At 44.2% G+C, this 18,456-nt stretch overlaps 1 protein-coding gene across 2 annotated transcripts in view; it reads right to left on the bottom strand.

Moving 5' to 3' along the window:
• Positions 1 to 18,456, bottom strand: part of LOC116318841 (c-Maf inducing protein) — a 43,108-nt gene that overhangs the window by 11,378 nt on the left and 13,274 nt on the right. For both annotated transcript variants that reach the window (XM_031737994.2, XM_031737995.2), the window contains 10 exons: positions 12,038 to 12,163; positions 8,657 to 8,707; positions 7,301 to 7,462; positions 6,810 to 6,851; positions 6,355 to 6,417; positions 6,168 to 6,248; positions 5,095 to 5,198; positions 3,866 to 3,970; positions 2,432 to 2,887; positions 2,266 to 2,331 (listed from right to left, as the gene is read on the bottom strand). In XM_031737994.2, the coding sequence (XP_031593854.1) occupies positions 2,266 to 2,331; positions 2,432 to 2,887; positions 3,866 to 3,970; positions 5,095 to 5,198; positions 6,168 to 6,248; positions 6,355 to 6,417; positions 6,810 to 6,851; positions 7,301 to 7,462; positions 8,657 to 8,707; positions 12,038 to 12,163 (1,256 nt within the window). The remainder of the gene's footprint in view (positions 1 to 2,265; positions 2,332 to 2,431; positions 2,888 to 3,865; positions 3,971 to 5,094; positions 5,199 to 6,167; positions 6,249 to 6,354; positions 6,418 to 6,809; positions 6,852 to 7,300; positions 7,463 to 8,656; positions 8,708 to 12,037; positions 12,164 to 18,456) is intronic.

Here is an 18,456-nt window from a genome sequence, read left to right as displayed (position 1 = left end):
GCATCTGATGTCCTGATACATAAATCCTTACAACTGACAGTATTTTCTTGTATTCATGACTATAATTAGCTGGTGCACAATAAAATGGCATTCACTGAAAGCTCCTGTGCTTACATATTTGTTAGTTTTTACAGCATAAAACATCCAGTTTCCACCTTATTCAACAGATTTCACAGAGAATGCCTCGTTCTCATCTAAGTCATGTCTGTGACTGCCAGTCTGCCACAAACATTCACTTGGGCTCAAGGATGAACGATTAGATCGTGGTGGTCAAAGATAAAGGTCGCCGTGACCTCACAAAACATGTTTTGGCTAGAAGTAAAGAATTTAGATGCTGGTTACTGAAAAATGTCGAGTGGAAAGAAGCGTCACTGGTTAACCGAACAGCTTCTGTTGCTTCGTTTGCCTATCACAGAGCCTTTGGCTGGTGATCGTGGTGTTTCCAGACGTTTTGAAATGGTGGGAGTGGGACTGCAAACAAAGCAGGAAGATCCCACAGTGGAGCAGTTTAAATATCATTTAAAAAGTATTATTTAAAAATACTTCATATAGCTATTAAAAAACCCTCTTTGTTTTTGGTATTATTCATGTAGTATGGGATGATATTTATGGAATCATTAATGTGTGACTAACAACTTGTAATGTGTTAATTAGTCCTCTGCATGCATATGCTTCTCACTTTGTACGAGATGACTCACTCTGTCCAGAGCTAAAGGGTTCTGGGGAATATTGTTGCTTTTCCTAATGACGCCTGAAGACATCAGCCAGGTAACAGTGGCGCAGGTGGGTTCCCGAGTTGAAGAAACAACAAGTTGTTGTCTAGTTGCCGTTAATGAAGCTTGGGATCAGGCAGCCAATTACAAAGACAGCTCTGGGCTACTTATGCCTAACAACAGTGGGCTCGCTGGGGGTAGGAATCCTCCCCCCATCCTAGTCTGTGATCCTTTGGGAAGCCCGGTAATGTACCTCACCACGTCAGCAGTGACACCCTCACGGGTCCTCATCAGAAATATGTGCACACCCTGAGAGACAGCGACAGCGAGTCAGTGGGGACTGGCTTGTTTTTGGAACTAAGCTCAAGTGGCCACAACAGGAACTGCAGGTTTTGTGGGGCTTCCGCACAGCTTCACTGCTCAGCCCCAGAGGCACACGTTTGGTTTTAATTGACTCTCCCACAGCAGGAACCCCAAATTCTCTGCTGTTTGGAGCAGTTTAATGCAGCGGTCCCCAACCCCCGGGCCATGGCCCGGGCCAGTCCGTGTGTCGTTTGGTACCGGTCCGAGAGTTGAGGCTCGGGTGTGAAATTTATGGTTTTCAGGGTTTTAATCGTTAACTCAGTTTCCCTGGGTCTTTTCCCGTGTTGTAGTTGTGTGTCTTATTTTGAAAGAAATATTTACGCGTTACCATAGCGACCAGAGAGCATTAAGGGGCAGAGAGGAGGATGTTACTCTCAATGTTGTTGGTGCATTTCAGGAGGACGCTGCTAATAAAGTTACACAGTTACACAGTGAATTCACGTTTATTATTATATTTACAAAATACCACCGTTTTTGTCTTGGTCGTATCGTTTTATTTTGTTGTATTTATCCGCGACACCTTAAAGGCCGGTCTGTGAAAATATTCTCTGACATTCAACCGGTCTGTGGCCCCAAAAAGGTTGAGGACCGCTGATTCAGTGGCCTCCATGAACACAAGGCCCCGGCTGCTTTTTGGTCTTTCATCATTAATAACATATATTATATTATCCAGCATTCTAACTCATACAATACCTTTGGATAGTTCGCCACATTTTAATAAAAAAATATGTTTTTTGGAGATTTTTCTCCAAATCCGAGTTGTCCTTTTTTTCTTGGTCTTTAGATTAAGATGAATCACTGGATGAGTGAGTGAGTGTGAATATGTGAAAACAGAGGAAAAAATTAAGCAATGCTCTGGTACAAAAAGGTTTGGTGTCTGAAGGCAAAGTGACATCTTCATTCATGACTAATGGACGATGGGTGTTTTCATCAAACTGGATACTAAAGTTGCTTTAATCTCCTGAAATGTGGAAGTGTAGTCAGTCACGGTCTACTCTGTCTTACCATCACTAATTCCACACAGAAGTTAAATTCTTTTTTATTAGTCTGTCATTTAGTGTGTTTATGATTGGAGCCTGCTCAAACCATTGCGTGACATCATGGTGGATTTATCTGTTTTTTTTATTTGCATATCCTATTATATATGCAGTGTGCAACATATGCTACATTATCTATGATGAACACTCACTCTTTAGGGAAGGGGATGGGCTGCAGCAGGCTGGCCAGAGCAGGTCTCCAGTCGTCATAGTCTGACCTACAGCAACATCACAAAGCAAGAACACAGAGTCAGCGTCACCCTGTCACCCCGGAGAAAAACAGTTTTGGCGTGCTACAGCACTGATGCATTAACTCACAGCATCTTGAGGATGAGAGCGAAGCAGCCCAGCACTCGGTCAGCCTGTGCCGGCAGCTGGATGGAGAGCGTGTTGACGGCCGGGCTGACCAGCAGACAGTCGATAAGGTTGGGTTCGCTGTCGCCCCTCGTCGGCCCGCCCTTCCGCTTGGTATTTGCCGAATTGTTGTTCCGCTCTAGCTCCACCAGGATCTCGCTGGAGTTGACGACGGAGGGAGGAGGAGAGAGCGGCAGGGAGGACATCGGAGATGAGATGGGGATGGTTGGAGCCACGGGGTTAGTGGGGGCTGGGGGAGGTGGCTGAGGAGGACTGGGGGTGGTAGAGAGCGGTAGGATGGTGGCAGGAGGTGGCGTTGGGGGTTCGGGCCGCAGCAGGCGTAGCGGCATCGGGGGTTTGCGGTCGTTCTGCTGTTGACAGCCGTTTCGGATTTCCTTCAGGCTGGGGGAGTTGTCCCGACTGCAACGAGCAAGAGAGGAAAAAATCGGTCATGCTGGAGAGCGTGCATGAAAAAGCGTAAGCACAGATTAGAGATGCAGGTGAGATGTAGCTGGAGGCAGAAGAGACAGTTCCTGGAGTGACAGCTCCTTCGTGGGTTAGTGCTTTGGAAAAAGTGGCTCCTCTCTGGGGTGAACAGCGCTAAAGGGATGGTGATAATGAGCTGAGAAGGCCCGTGAAATCAACAGAGTCCAGATGGGAAACACCAGAAAGACACATTTCAAAAAATAATTCTAAAATAAATAAAAACCAAGTCCAAAATGCTGATGTTGAATGCTAAATCCACAAACCAGTGGCTGATGCCACAGTTGCTACATCCATAAGCAATGAGCTGCATTTAATAAGAAGCAAAACTGGAAACTGTGAATAGTCCTGCAAGAACCCAACAAACCTCAGGTTATTCTTCTTAATAAACATAATCAGCTTATGTATTTAATTACTTTCCATTTATTCTTTTGTATATAATTGCTCATGTATTTCTGTGGCACTCTGGAACATTGCAGATTAGTTTAGGGCTATAAATGGCATAATGTGGTCTGATGATCGAAACAGTTACCGTCTGCTTTCCTGGTAACATCTGCAAATTGGTGTTTGTATCGTTTCCTTCATATTAGTCCTACAAGATGTGGGAAATTACCAGTCATGTGTTTGTCTAATCAATGACAACGTGAAGGCAAACAACAGAATAACCCTTCTGCCGGAACAGCAGCAAGAAGGAGCCTTAAAAGCAACCTTTTAATGGTGTAAATACTCTCCGTGCATGCTGTGGAGTGAGCTTTGTCTAGTATAAAAAGTGCAAACAACAAATGTATAGGCTGAGTGAGAGTTGGAAAGAAGAGAAGGACGAATGTGACGGTGGTGAGGCGAGTTAGCGTTTCGACAAGAAAAAGAAGAAGAAGGAGCAGATACTGTTTGCGTGTGGATATGGGCGTGACTGACCTGTTGATGAACTCCTCATAACAGGAATAAATAGCAGCCAGACACACTGCCACCAGGTTTGGCAGGACACGTGGGTGAGGGCACTGGCCTGTGGGCCCGTGCATGCTGCAAAACAAACGTGCAGGTTAGAGGACAACTTACAACTCATCTAAATCCAGCGTGAGTCCAACTATACCCGTCCTCCAAGCTGACGCTAAAGGACTACATGGTAACTGTGTATGAGCTTTCTGGGGGTACAGCCTCACCTGCATTTTAACAAAACACTGTATACTTGAATTCTTTAGGAATGCCAGTCAGTAGTGACCTGTAAAGGATAGCTAGGAATGCTAGTGACTCTACTGTGAGTGTAGGGGGCTACACCTGCCACGCTGGAGATGATGAGGACAAGACAATAACAGTGTTAGCTCTGTCATGCTACCGATTTGGCTCAAAATACTAGTTGGCAGTTCCAGGAAGTGTAGGGGTTTGTAAAAGTGAGTGGCTGGTCTCACGCAGTGCGGAGAAAGGTCATGCTGGCCTGTTACTTTGAACTGCTGGCCTACCACTCTTTGGTTTTCACACAGATTCAGTTCCTCCTCACGTATGGGAAATATCTGCAGTGTGCTGCATTTTATCCAACAGCCTTTGGCTTCAAATTATATTCACTTCCTCTTGGATTGTGAATCATTCAAAGAAAAAACAAATGTGCTACTTATGTGTTATTATATTGTCTATTATGAGAATTCAAAGAGCTACACTTGTAGAGTGAGGATATACGTTGGTGCCCAGTTTCTACCACGAGGACAAGTGGACAAGAAACACACAACTCACACACACTCTACATACGGTGTCATCAAACTCGATGTAATATTATTGAGAAAATAAATAACTGTCCAAGTGTTCAGGTAAATTACAATCTGATGGTTTGGCAACATTTTTCTCTTTTTCTTAAAACTTTCATCTTAATAACGCTCAGCTGAACGGGCAGCCTCTCCTCAGGCTCGCCGTGGCCTTATTTCTGGTTTCCAGTAGACTGGTCTGGCTTTGGTCTCTGCAGCATGTTTACCCAGTATTGAAGGCAATGCCCCAAAAACTTTTTTCCCCCTTTTTAAACATCCTGCCATCCTGACCGCGAGCTACAGCTGCGGGCTCCAGAGCAATTAAATCCCACCTCACTGCATCTTTAAATAGAGGCTGTAGTCTGAAGTTATTGAGTCACGGATTACAGGTTTATAGCAGCACATGCTCACCTGTGAATAAACTTCTTGACCACCTCCATCCCACCGTTGAGCTCATTAAGAGCCAGGATGTACTCCTGAGTGAAGAGACGCAGACGAGGGCACTTCCCAAAATCCTGTCAGCAACACCCAAAAGCAGAGTTAGGAAAATATAATCCAAAATAAAAAAAAGGACATGCAGAAATAAAATGTTTTCCTATTCCCATTAGTTACTGCATACATGTTTATTAAAGACAACTAGAAGAGTCTTTCTTTGCAAAACACCTCATTTAGGTTTCTCTATGAGTGCCACTGACAGTTGGTAAAGTGACGAGACTCACACTGATTGGAGCTCACCGTGCTCTTTCTACACCATACTTAATCACCATTTCTATCTATTACTTAAGCTGCAGCTCATGGCCTGAGCTCCAGCCTAAAGTGAGGGCTTGTGGGAACTTAACATGGCAAATCATTCATGTCTTTTTCATTCTCACAGAACTGAAGACAGCAGACGGATTTAAACTCTCATTCAGCAAAATGCGCATCGTCATCCACAGAGATCAGGTTTTTCCCAGTGGGAGCAGTGACTTACCGCTATACCAAAACCACGGAGAACAAAGTACCTTAACCTTTTAACATTTACAAAGTCTAAAGTTTTAAATATATTTCTGCCTGCATGGAAATGCTTCTGCAGAAACCCTTAATTTGAAAGCTAACGGTCTCTGAGGGATTTCTCAATATTTACCAATTTAGGATGACGTCAAAACACAGTCCAACCCTAACCTTAGATGGGTCACAGATGATCTGGTGGGTGATATGACGTTAAATTACAACACAGCACCAAACAGCTAACAGAACGCTCCCAGGGTTAAGGCACCGCAGGAATGTGGCATTTGCAGCCAAAAACACAAAACTGCCTGCAATAAACAGTCATCAAAAGGAGAGGTGGGCTACGTGGAACCAGTAAAGATTTTTAAAGCAGATCTATCGCTGCTGGGAATTGCTGGTCTTGCAAAATCTTCTGCTTCCTAAAATTTACTTTGAGAAGTCTAAAATAAGAAGAAGTCTAAGATAAAAATGGCGCTGTGCAGAAAAGCCGATCTCACCATGTTGTGTTTGAGGATTCTCTGAACCACAGGAGTGAACACTTCGATCACAACGCTCGACCGCGGCCGCTCCCGACAGTGCTGCAACACACAAGATCGGCGGGCGTCAAAAAGGAAGCGCTTTTAATTATTTGAAATATTTACGGCAGAAGAAACGCGTTCAGCATCACGCTGCACAAGAGCTCACCTTACAGAAGAACTCGCACAGATCAGGTGGAGGGTGGTTGTTTTCCAGAAGAGGAGCGATAGCCTGCACAAACACACATGAACACACAGAAACACACACATACAGGTGACTATTTCCATATCATATCTCTTATTTACACAGGCCCAGAGCCAGCAGAATGTACCTGATGCTGTCAGGTGAAGGAGCTGTGCAAAAACAGGCCACAGGTGAGCTACACAAACATCACAATTTCCCTAAGCATCAAGCTCCCCCCGCTCTGCCCAGTTACCACCGCGTGGGTATCGACCGCCGCGGTCGAAAACACACAAATAAAAAAGTGCAGCATGAAGAGAAACACGGGAACAATCTATATTCTTCAGTTTAACAAGCAAAGCAACAAAAGGGTGGACTGAAACGTGTTAATGATTAATAAACTCATTAAGTATCAGTTTAGTGCACAGTGACAGCAAACTTACCACGATGATGTTTTCATGATCCTGAGGACTGAGGTTTGAGTTCTGCAAAGGAAGAGGAACAAATCAAAAATAAGGAAGAACTAATTATGGATTACGGAGTTAACGATATATCTAACGATGGAAATTCTCCACCTTAACCTCCTAAGACCCGAACTCTTCCATGGCATGCATTTTTAATTTCTCTTTGACATTTGGGCTGATTGGCACCTGATGAATGTAAAAACAAAGAATTACCAGATTTTTTTTTTCACCTAATTTTTGTTTCTGAGAAAAATGAGAGCCACATATGAGGATATTTGTTTTAAATTTAGATAGAACAGTGGCAGTGTAACGTCCTCGTAAGTGGATATCAGGCCCTTGTAGAGCAAAATGTAGTATTTTGGTCTACACAACCCAAAATGTGATGTCCACATATGTGGAGGCCAGGTCCTAGGAGGTTAAAGGAAACGACATCATCAAACAATGTCACGCAACATGAGTGAGTGTGCTACCTCAGCCAGCAGGGTGGAGATGATGTGCAGTGGAGCTTGGTGGATGGATTCATCCTGCAGCGGTGAGGTCAGAGCCATGTCCACCAGCGCTCTGATCTCCTTCAGCGCCACGTCCCAGCGACTCGGGTTGTTTAGGACCTTGCGATACTTGTAGATCTTTTTCTGCAGGAGACACGACGCGGTCACAGACAGCTGAGCACCGGCCCAAAGGCCGCAGGACTGCACATAACACATCAGGGTGCTGCATTTGTGTCTGTTTGCACAGGTATTTGCCTATGGAGGGCCCAGGAAAACTGCTTGTGTACAATGCTCCAGCAAAAAAAACAACACAGCTCGATGTGAACGATGCTGTAGCTGAGTGACAGCTGAGTTCACTACACTCCTGCATGAGAAACACAGACAACAGAGCAGCGAACGCTTTTTATAGTTTTTTAATGATCAGTTTAACTTCAGCTTTTTCTACATTTGAACTTCACTCTTCTGCAACTTATTGACCCACTAAAGCACAAGCAACACCAGCCCACAGATGGTTGTTTGTGCCACTGTTGGTGACAATAAACAGCTACCACATGTAGGCGAAGGTGCGCGAGGCTGTCCGCAGGCAAATACCTATGCAAATGGATACAAATCCAAGACCGTAAATCCACCTTTAGACAAAAGGAACCGCAAAGATATGCAAAGAAAGAAAAAAATAAGCCCACACACAAAATACACAGAAAGAAAACAAGTGTGGAAAGACACAGACCACAAAGAGAGACAGAACAGCTACAAAGAGACAAAGAAAGTTCCTCAAAGTTGGGCGGAGCCAAGAAAAAAAAAGGGAAAAACATGTACAAAACACCTAAAAAAAAAGCCAAATAAACACATGACAGTGATAACCAAAGCAGACACAAATCATTAGGAAATAATATAAAAGTGGTTTTTGTCTCGTTGCTCCTCCTTTGTCACAGTTTCCTCCGTGTTTGTGTTGGATTTTTATTTTAAATGTGTCCCAAGAAACGTGTCATACACTAACCCGAAACATCTGTACAGTGCAGAAGTCATTGCAAGTACTAAGGCATACTTCCTTGTACAGCTTTATTTAGCTCTGTGAGCACAGCATGGATTCAGACCTGACAGGTTTAGACGTCTGATCCTCATAAAGCTCTGAAGTGCTATAAAATGCTGTATGGGGAAGGTGTGTAATAATAAACATCCATTTCTGATGTTTTGGGATGATAATTCTGCAGTAAATGTCACCGCGTGTGGTAATCTTTACAAAGTGGAGGACAGGGTGAAGGCTGCAGCGTGGAGCTTTAATGAGGCTGAAGAAATGATTTAATTCATAGTTAAAGAAAGAAAAAGCAGTGACCTTACCTTCCACTGCAGGGAGTGAAACCACTGGTCCCTCAAGTAGCTGTTTGCAGCCTGCAGCAACACACACACACACACACACACACACACACACACACACACACACACACACACACACACACACACACACACACACACACACACACGAGATGTCAAATGATTTCGAGCATATCCTGAAACAAACTTCAAGTCATAAGTTCACCTTTTAGCCAGCATTAAATGACCAGACCTACAGTTTTATTAAAGACTCCTGCGCTGTGAAGAAGAGAAACAGATTTAACGCACCCATAAAAGCAAACCTAATGGTCAGAGAGCTGCTAAAACAATATCAAAAACTTGCACAGTGCTGCAACTGTCAGATGCACAGTTGATAATAACAACCATTCTGTGCATCTGCCAAGAAGTCCACATAATCTCTAAGTAATTGTAATCTTAGTAATCTAATCCAATTTAAAGTCTTTTAACTAAAATAAAAATGTAATAACTAGACGTGTCAGACTTCCTGATAAAGTTGATGGCGTTCACAGTAAGACCGTTCCACTCGTGTCTTTGGAAACAGAGCGGTGGCTTCAAATCGCAAATATTTTGCTTGGCAATATTGTCTCAGTGGAGGGACACCAAATATGGATGTTTTATTAAATAAATTCAAATACTCTCATCTCATGCACCCCCATCGTGACACCACGCTAGCTGCACAAACTCACATTAAACCAGCTCAACTGACAAAGCATCCAACAAAGACGACACAAAGAACTGTCGCCTAATTTATAAATTGGATTGCCAAAAATGTTGTTACTGGTCTGAATGAGTCTTTGTCACTGAGCACAACTCAAAGGGACTCTTTTGAACCAGCTGCCGGCTGCTTTTATTCACCAACAGAGCCGCCGTTGACCCCCAGCGACAGAAATGTCTCTGAATGTCTATTATCATGAATTTCTGTCTATGTGGACGACAACAGCTATGTGATTTCCAATGATTTATCGTTGTTAATTGCTGTATTATCAGAAACAGATTGCATGTTATTTCCAACCTGACCCCATTCAATCGCAGTTAGATATCACACCGAGAGATTGATATATTGACTCTGTCTTCTGGCAACACTTATGGCAGGTTTTAGCGGCAGCGTTGGTATGCCTGACAATCTCATTTAACAGGAAATAAATAACTGAAGTGAGATAACTTTATCTTATTGGATAAAATCGATCTTAACAAAAAAGTCAAATGCTCAGCATATCACGAATCGTTAAAAATCGTAATAACGTTGCATCGTGCTGCCGGGTGATTCCCGCCACCGCTGTGGTTGCAGCAGCTTAACGTGAACACGGATGAGCTCAGGTGTTGGATTCATTTCTACACGATTAGGAGTTCAAACCTTTTTTAGATATTCGACTTACACAATGTGCTGACCCAACCCATGAGTGACTGCTACGACATTGTTACTTCAAACTACTTTGTTAATTAGCGCAGCGCTATCATGCTGTGTGCTGCACAAAGTGCCTTTGTGGTTGTTCCTGGTACAGTACGTGTCTCTAGTGCAAAAATTAAACATACAACCGCACACACAACCAGAAAAGCTGAAGGATCGCGCAGAGAAACACTGCATGCAGCGCAACATGACCACAAAGAGATGCTAAACAACAGTTAAAGGAACAGTTTCTGTCCAGTGAAACAGATTTCAATTTGTTGATTTTGTATTAAAAGCATAGGATGGGGCAAGTCAAGTACTAGAATACTTAAATATAGTAAAGTACAGTAGTATTACAGCCTTTTGTGCTCATGAGTACCTGCCTGCTTCAGCTTAACCTACAATATAGTGGCAGGTTGGGGTTTCTACTCATCAACTTGACCTTTAAATCTACCATCCATCCACTAAACACTAAATGCACGTCAGTGTTCTTTACATAGCTGGAGATTTATCCCAGGTTTCCCAGCGTTCCACGACCAGCAAAGCACTTCTCCTTCAAAGTGAGAGCATCGGGCGGTGGTCCAAAGAAGGCCAGCAGGCACAAGCAAACACAGCTGAAGAGGCTGACATTCACTGTTGACCCCCAGCACCAATCATAGGCCGAGCTATGTATCCAAGGTAATTGGGCTAATGGGTAACGGTACTAAATGTGCCCCCTGAGCGGCTCTGGTTAATGCTGAAATGAAATTTTCTCAGAGTTCAGCAGGTACATGGAGCAACAGGCCAAAGACAGGACCTTGTGTTGTCCCAAGCCAAAGCAGACAGCGGACAGACAAGCTTTAATAAGTTAAAGGTCGAGTTAAATTCAGGAGTGCGTAAAACTGTACAAATATTCATTTAACAATGCTACAAAGAAAACAGCATTTACACAATAATCTGCAATTATTTAACATTTTGCCACATTCTAGCTGTTTATAGAAATACTTGCTAATGATGAAACTAAAACTATAATCAATGTGACGGGCACAAACAGTGATGCTATTCCAGGTTTAAACATGGCTGCATAGTAAGAAGAAGGATCAATGACCTGATAACAATTTTGATCATTCTGTTGTGTAACATTAATCTACAACAGTGACCAGAGCACAGAACAGAGGGTCTTGGTCCAGTTATCCACTGGACGCCCCATAAGCCACCTCTAAATGTGGCTGCTGCCCACAGAGGCTAACAGAGCTGCTTTGTTCCACTGCAGCTGGTCTGGAGTCTGTACTCATTTTCTCTCATCGTGTAGGCTTTTTGTAGTCATTTAGTGAAGTAAGCGTTTTATTGATGTACAACTCTGATCAAGTTTAAACCTAACCTTAAATAAGAATCTATAGTAGGATAGGGCAGATCAGATTTGACGAGCTGACGCGACGAGATGTGGAAAGTGTGTTTTGACCGTGCGTTCCTGGAATGTGCTCGCAGATCAAGCCACAATGTTTTGATCTAGTTTCAGAAACTGTCTAGTTACAGATGCTCTGAAGGAGACAGAGAGGAACTTGTTACGTTTTCATAAGACTTCAGCTGCATGGAGGACTTTGCTCTTACTAATTTACCAATTGTGCCGAACACAAGAGGTTAGAGTTATTAGAGCAACAATCAGTGCAACACTGAAGACCTCCACTCACCTCTCTGGACAGCATTAACATATGTGAGAACAGTTTTATACATTTTCATTCTGTTGTCTTTGTTTTAAAAGTATTTATAAAGTTTGCAGTGCTTTTGCTGTTTGCCCTGCTGAAACCTATTTTAATATACGCAACGTACGTTTTTTAAGACATGTCAGGTTGGTAACTTGTTGTTAAGTCTGTTTAAATGTTTAGTTACGTAACGGATGTAACAGATCGTTAACACGACCCTGCTCACAGCTCGTACATGCTACCATAAACATAGCCTCCCTGGCGGAGGTGAAAATAGTCGTAATAATAATGAATTACCTGCAGCAGGACGGTGCCACCAGGGAAGCTGAGCTGGACGCAGTACTTTGGGGCATTGTCCCAAGAGAGGAGCTGCAGGTCCTCTATGGAGCTGTAGGGCAATGATGTCTCCATGTAACCGGTGGGCTGGGAGGAGAGAGGGAAAGAGCAAGAGGATATTAGTCTGCCACTGTCTAACATTTACAGTACATATTGTATATTTAAACAAAGCAGGAGGAGAAAAAGGCATTTATTTTTTACTGGCAGTCAGCTGGAAAGACAAAAAGAAACATATCCCAGGCTAACCTGCCCTGGGTAAACACGGGGCCAAACAAAACCTCCAAATACAGCCGAGTGGTAAATGCTGTGAAAACAGTACACAGAGTAATCTTTATCAGCTGTGGTGACATTTGATTTAGTTCCAAGTAAACATTCACCGAATGCAAGAACAAAGTGGAAAATCAATTTAGCAAAAGCCATTAATCACGCAAATACACAAACATCAGCCAGAAAGACACGACGGCGGAGCTTTAACTCGACGCGCATGCAGAAAGAGGCCCTTTGGTGCGATGGCAGAGCTCTGATCGCAGTCTCATCGCAGTGCACATGAGTAACACGCCACAACCCGTTTGCTAGTCTCAAAATGATTACAGAAACGCTGACAAATGGCCACAAGTTTCCGGACTCAGGAACAGAAGAGTCTTTAGAGAAAGGGAGGCGGGGGGAGCCAAGCAGATAAAAATAACGAGGCTGAGAGAAAGCCACAAGGAAACCGAGCCTGTATATCTTCTAACCCGCAGGAGGAGCTTGAAGAGAAATGTTTAATGCCACTCTATAATAAGACGAGTGTCTGCCAGCACTGCAGAAACGGCAGCAAATGAATCATCAGCTGATTTCCCAGACGCCGGCGTCACTGCGTGATTTTCGACCAATTATTGGCGATGGCAAGATTAACTGTATATCCACACAAATGACCCGAGTGGACGTCATCTGTAGTGGCTTTCGCTGCATTGCTGTGTTGGAATTATCAGCTTTATTTTTGCTTTTCATTTTTCTGAGGTCATTTCCCTTCACAAAATTTGGAAAACAGAGAGTGGAGTAGCAACATTTTCTCTCAGGGTGGCAGAGCGAGTGTAAAAAGTTTCACCGGGAGCAACTTGGTCACACATACAGGACGTCCCTCTCTGAAAGCCATTTCTGTAATCTGTGAAACTGTACAGATTGAGTTTTTATGCCAGTGGTTAAACACAGATAAAACATTGGCTTTCTTGCGGTGACTTGATTGCAAAACACCGGGTTTGCAAAAACATAATGAAGTTTGGTTGGTATCTAAAGAGAGAAGTGACTAAAGCGTCGTAGCTGACCTACTTTATTTGGCGTGTTGCTGATTGAGAATGAAACTGGGAAAGAACCACAGCTGATCTGCTCCGTCAGACGTAGGTTTAATAATGCAGTAACCAGGTCTGTGTATTAGTAGTAACAATGTAAATATAGTAGCACACATGTAACTGCCCACCTAACCGAGATGGGCTAAAGTTAAGGATACCTCCTCCTTTTTTTCTGTTTATTGTATTTATAATATAAAGTACAGGTGGGCAGATACAGGAAGCTTAACTCGAGCCAGCTTTTCTTCTTTTAAAGCACGAATAATGCAGCAGTTAAACTATTCAACCATAACTGAGAAACACCAAATAAACAGACACTGTTGGTGGGCAGTAGAAGCATTATTTATATTCATTTAATTTCAGCGTTCACTGGAAGAGTAAATCTTCTACACGTTTCAGTTCAGGCCTCTCAGCCACGTCTGCCCTCAGATAATGTTTCTGAAGAAATCCCAGGAAAATCTGCTCTTATCTGATTACAATTACACATGTTTTGGTATCAGTGCGCTCATAACAACTTGTAACAAAGAGGCCTTTTCCGGATGTCATCAACCTCCCTGTAGTCGTCTTTAGGCCTTTTTTGTCATCCTTTGGTCTTCAGGTGAAGCTGAACCATATGCCCAGGCCACTGTGAGACTTCCCATGATGCTCTGAGCACTTTCAATCCGCCCCTCGTTCTTTTACACAGCACTACTGCGTGTCATCGTCTGGCTCCTTTGGTTCCGGTACAGGTCTCTTCCCGCCTGTTCATTCGGGTTCTGTCTCCAGTTGAAGCGCTGCTGTCAACAGGCAGAGTCTAAATAAAACTGAACTGAGCTGAACATGTGTACCTTTGTGGCGTTTGCCTTTGCAGCTGTGTTTTCCCTCTTTCTGTACGTGGGGCCTCTCTCGCTCTCTTTTTTTAGTGTTCCAGAGACATTTGTTAACAGTGACTTTAAAAGTATACAAGGCCCGTCCTTCCATGACTCCACTGCATCTTCTTCCCTGCGTGTGCTTCCACACAGATAAACAGCACGTCTGCGGCTCCAGTAAACACAAACACATCTGAGCAGCTACACGAGAGCAGCAGCAGCAGACGCCTGGCGTCCCTCTGCAGCCCGCTCGGGCAGACAGGTGGTTCTTGTCTTTAATTGCGTCCATCTCTCTCTATAGAGCAAACAAACAGCTCCGCCGTCCCCACCCTCTGTGAAGAACGTACATGCTATTCCTTTATTTACACCTCCCTCCACGACCGATGGGGTGAGCTGGCTTCTCGGTGTAACCCCGCCTCCCCGCACACAGGATACCTGTTGTGCGCCTGCACCCGTGCGGGATTTTCATTACAGACGACGTCCACGGCAAATATTGGTTCTGGGCAAGATGTCTCATTTCCTCGGAAGAGTAAACCTCAGCCCCTGCCTCTGTCCATCCCTCCGCCTCTACGTTTGCATGTCTCAAAGCTGCCAAATAGTGTTTGCCGTGAGCTTTTTGCACACACATGACACACTAACGAGATGAACTGCAACATTAAGAGGAGAATATGAAGCCGGGAGCTGAAGGAGACGATAAATGCATTTCTGAATAGGCAGAGGGAGAGCAGAACGGAGACAAACAGAGGAGACTTCAATTTTCTGATAACCGGCCGAGGTTACCATAGATACTCCTTCCTGCACAAGAGCGAGCACTGATTGCCTCTCTCTACCCTTTCCTCTCCCTCTCCTCCTCTTTCAGTCCTCCTCCTTTTTTACATCTTATTCCCAAACCTCTCCTTTTCTTATTCTGTCTCTTTCTGTTGTGCTTCTCATCACGGAGAAGGGCTGGAGGAGGCTACGGCTCCTCATCTCCTCTCTGCTCTGCTGCGTTGCCATAGAAACAAGAGGATGGAGATGTATGTTATGTTTTTTTGTTTCCAGGGAGAAGCAGACAGCGAGCAGTGATGGAAGGAGAACGGAGGAAATAAGACACAAAGCATAAGAAAGAGACCGTGACGCACGAACTATATTTTACAGTAAAACGTTCGGCTCATCTGTGCTGATCACCTCTGCATCACTGGTAGGACGGATTATGGACAGATTTTCATTCAAAACCACCAAAATGTAAATCTGTACACTTTATTTATAGCGATGCGCCCATTTATTGGCTGACCATTGGTATCTGCTTTTGTCTTGTTTACAGGCATCAGCCAATCAGTAAACAAGATGACATCACCGTGGCAGCGGTCGATGTTAATCTGTTTTCTCCCATCAGTTTTGCTCCACTTACATTTGGCATCCAGTTTCATGAGTTGGCGATGTTGAATCTGTCCTCATTTAAAAAGACTCCCGATCACGAAAAACAATTTAAACGGGAACTCGAGCAAACAGGTGTTTGGGGCCGAGAAAGAGCAGAAAGGAGTGTTTGAAGTGTCGCTCCAAACAAGACAAAAAAATTAGGGTGCCATCACAAAGGAGTCTGGTTACAGATGACATCTCTGAAAATATATATCTGTGTATGATTCATACTCCGGAACAATAGGGGTCGCCACTCAGTTGAAACCTCCCCATCAGCACTGGGAAAGGAGGAGGAGGAGAAGTTAAAATCGGGAACAAAAATCGTTTTTACCTCCAAAGGTTTTTCCAGAAAGTCTTCTGTGCATTTCCATCCACGGCACCCGCTCAAGGTTACAAAAACCAAGGCAGTGCACGACCGCGTGGCTGAAAGGCGGATGTGACGTCACTTTTGGCGTGTGGCACTGTTCAGGAGTGCGGGAACGCCAGGTACAAGCTCTGCTGTAACGGCTGGCTATCGGCCACATTTTACATCCCTAAAAATGTAACACTGTGGATATGAAATGATGCTCGTTCATGTGAAGAACCGCATCTCTTTCCCACATTTCGGTATCGAGGCGTGGGTACATGCATGCATGTGAGTACCAGGTAAGGAGGTGCTTTGGTCTCTTATATGACGATCATTAAATAACACATGAGCTCAGTTTCTCCTCTGCAAGTATCTGTGCCAGCTCAAGTAAAGGCTCGAGTTAGCACGGAAGCGTTGGCTGCTCTGTGCATGCAACAGTATACATACGCACAGGGTGTGGGGCGTGCCCTCTCCTTTACCTTTCAGGTGTGGTGTGACCTTGTGTCAGCATTTGTAAACCCTGACTCAGTTCTCTACAGCCCTGTCAGCTCGTCGATACACTGTGTAGAGTTTGCAAAGCGCTGCATGAAGGAGACGTTTTTTTTAAATGGCGTGTTTGATGAGTCAAAGCAGGAAGTGCATCAGCAGCCAGAGAGAAAGACAAAGAAAGAGAAACCGGAGGAGGGTGACAGAGGAAGTTGCGGGCGACTCAAACAGCTGACTGAACGGGTGTGAGGAGTCACCTGGCAGGTGTTTCACAGGCCAATGACAAAGGCCAGAGAGCTGTAGCACATTCACCCCTGGAAGAACTATGAAAGCTAATGAGAGTCGTCAGTCTGGGCAAATTAAATCCACAACAGGATATTAATCTGTAACTATTTTAAAAATGGAAATTATTTGCTCTTCTCAAAGGAAAATTCTAGATAAAAACCTCAGATGCAAATTTAACGTCGACTAACATTATTTTCCCACTCATCTACTTCCTCTTCCTGTTTTACTCCTTTAACTTCCTCATCCAGCGATACTTCCTTCATTCCTTTCTTTTATTTTCCCTCTTCCTTCTCATACTTCTACTTCCTTAAGCGTATTTCTCGCTTCCTTCCTTCAACTCTTTTCTCCAGTTCTCCTCACCTTTTGGTATTTTCCTCCCCTTTTAGTCCACAAATCCTCATGTTTTTCATTTGACATATTTCCTATTCATGCCCCCATCCTCTCACCATTCCCCCAATTTACTTCCTTCTCTCGTGTCTTGTTTCCCAACCCGTTTCCCCTTTACTTGTTTTCATTTCCTAAAGCCTTCCCCGTCTCTTTGTTCCTTCACAAAGCCCTCTTCCTACTCTTCTTTCACTTCACATCTCATTCTTTTCTTTACTTTCTCTTTGCTTCCTTTTCTTTCCAAATTCATCCATCTTTAATTTCTCCTCCCTGACTAAATACTTTTGTCCATTTCCTTTTACCTCGACCATCTTCTCCTTTTTCCTTTACCTTCCTTCAACATCCTCCTCTGCTCCTTTCTCTCTCCCTTCATTTACAACACACTACATTTTTTCCAAATTTCATTCTCATCAGTTATTCATTTACTTTCCAATCCTTCTTCCTTTTCTTTCCTCTGCTTCCTCTTACTTTTCTCCTCACTGGACTGGAGTCATTTCCCCTCCTTTCACCACCTCCTTTTGACTCCTTTACCTTCTCCTCCCTCTCCCTCGCACCTTCCTCTTTTCACTTCATGTTTCTGCTGTTCCACGTAAGTCATATCACCAAGCATACCGAGAACACTAAAAGAGAACGCCGAGATGAGGACAAACAGAGGATATAACGAAGCAGGATGTCAGATATGTCACCGCATCTAGAAACACTGAGGAAACTGAGAGAAGTCTGGTTGGTGAAACTTTATTGGCGTCTTGCAGTCAACGCCATTTGTTGCATCACACACACTGACAACCGCAGCCCACCTGCTGGAGACAGATAGCAAGAGGAAAAGCAGGCTTTGGAGGGCTGCACATTTCTTCCTGTTCCCGTCATCGTGCAAACATTACCCTTTCACATCCTGTGTTCCTGCGTGCTCTTATTTACCAATAACAGCCTTTCCCGAGCAGATGGACGTTCAGCAGCGACCCAGATTTGAAGGGCGGCTGCGGTAACGCAGAGACCCCCGCTCAGCATGACCAGCAGATTGATCACACGCTAACATAAACATGTCACATGTTCTGTTTAGGGGCTTAGTCACACAGCAGAACTCGTGCAAAGCTGCTCGACTCAAAGCATTAAAGAGTCACTTCCCTCAACGATAAGCCGCACCACTTCTCCATTTGCGAAGGAACGAGCAAACTGCAGCTCGTAAACACACTGCTGACCCGCGGCGCACTGTCAACAAGCCGGGCGGGCCGCCCCAGCGTTTGGTGCGCTGCGGCTTGACACGGTTCCAAGAAACGTTTAAAGCCAAGGAGCGCGTCGCTACAGCAG

This window comes from Oreochromis aureus, linkage group 7 (assembly GCF_013358895.1).
Source record: "Oreochromis aureus strain Israel breed Guangdong linkage group 7, ZZ_aureus, whole genome shotgun sequence".
NCBI classification, from domain to species: Eukaryota; Metazoa; Chordata; class Actinopteri; order Cichliformes; family Cichlidae; genus Oreochromis; species Oreochromis aureus.
Note: the sequence above shows the minus strand (reverse complement) of the source record. Positions and strands in the feature narration are given on the sequence as shown.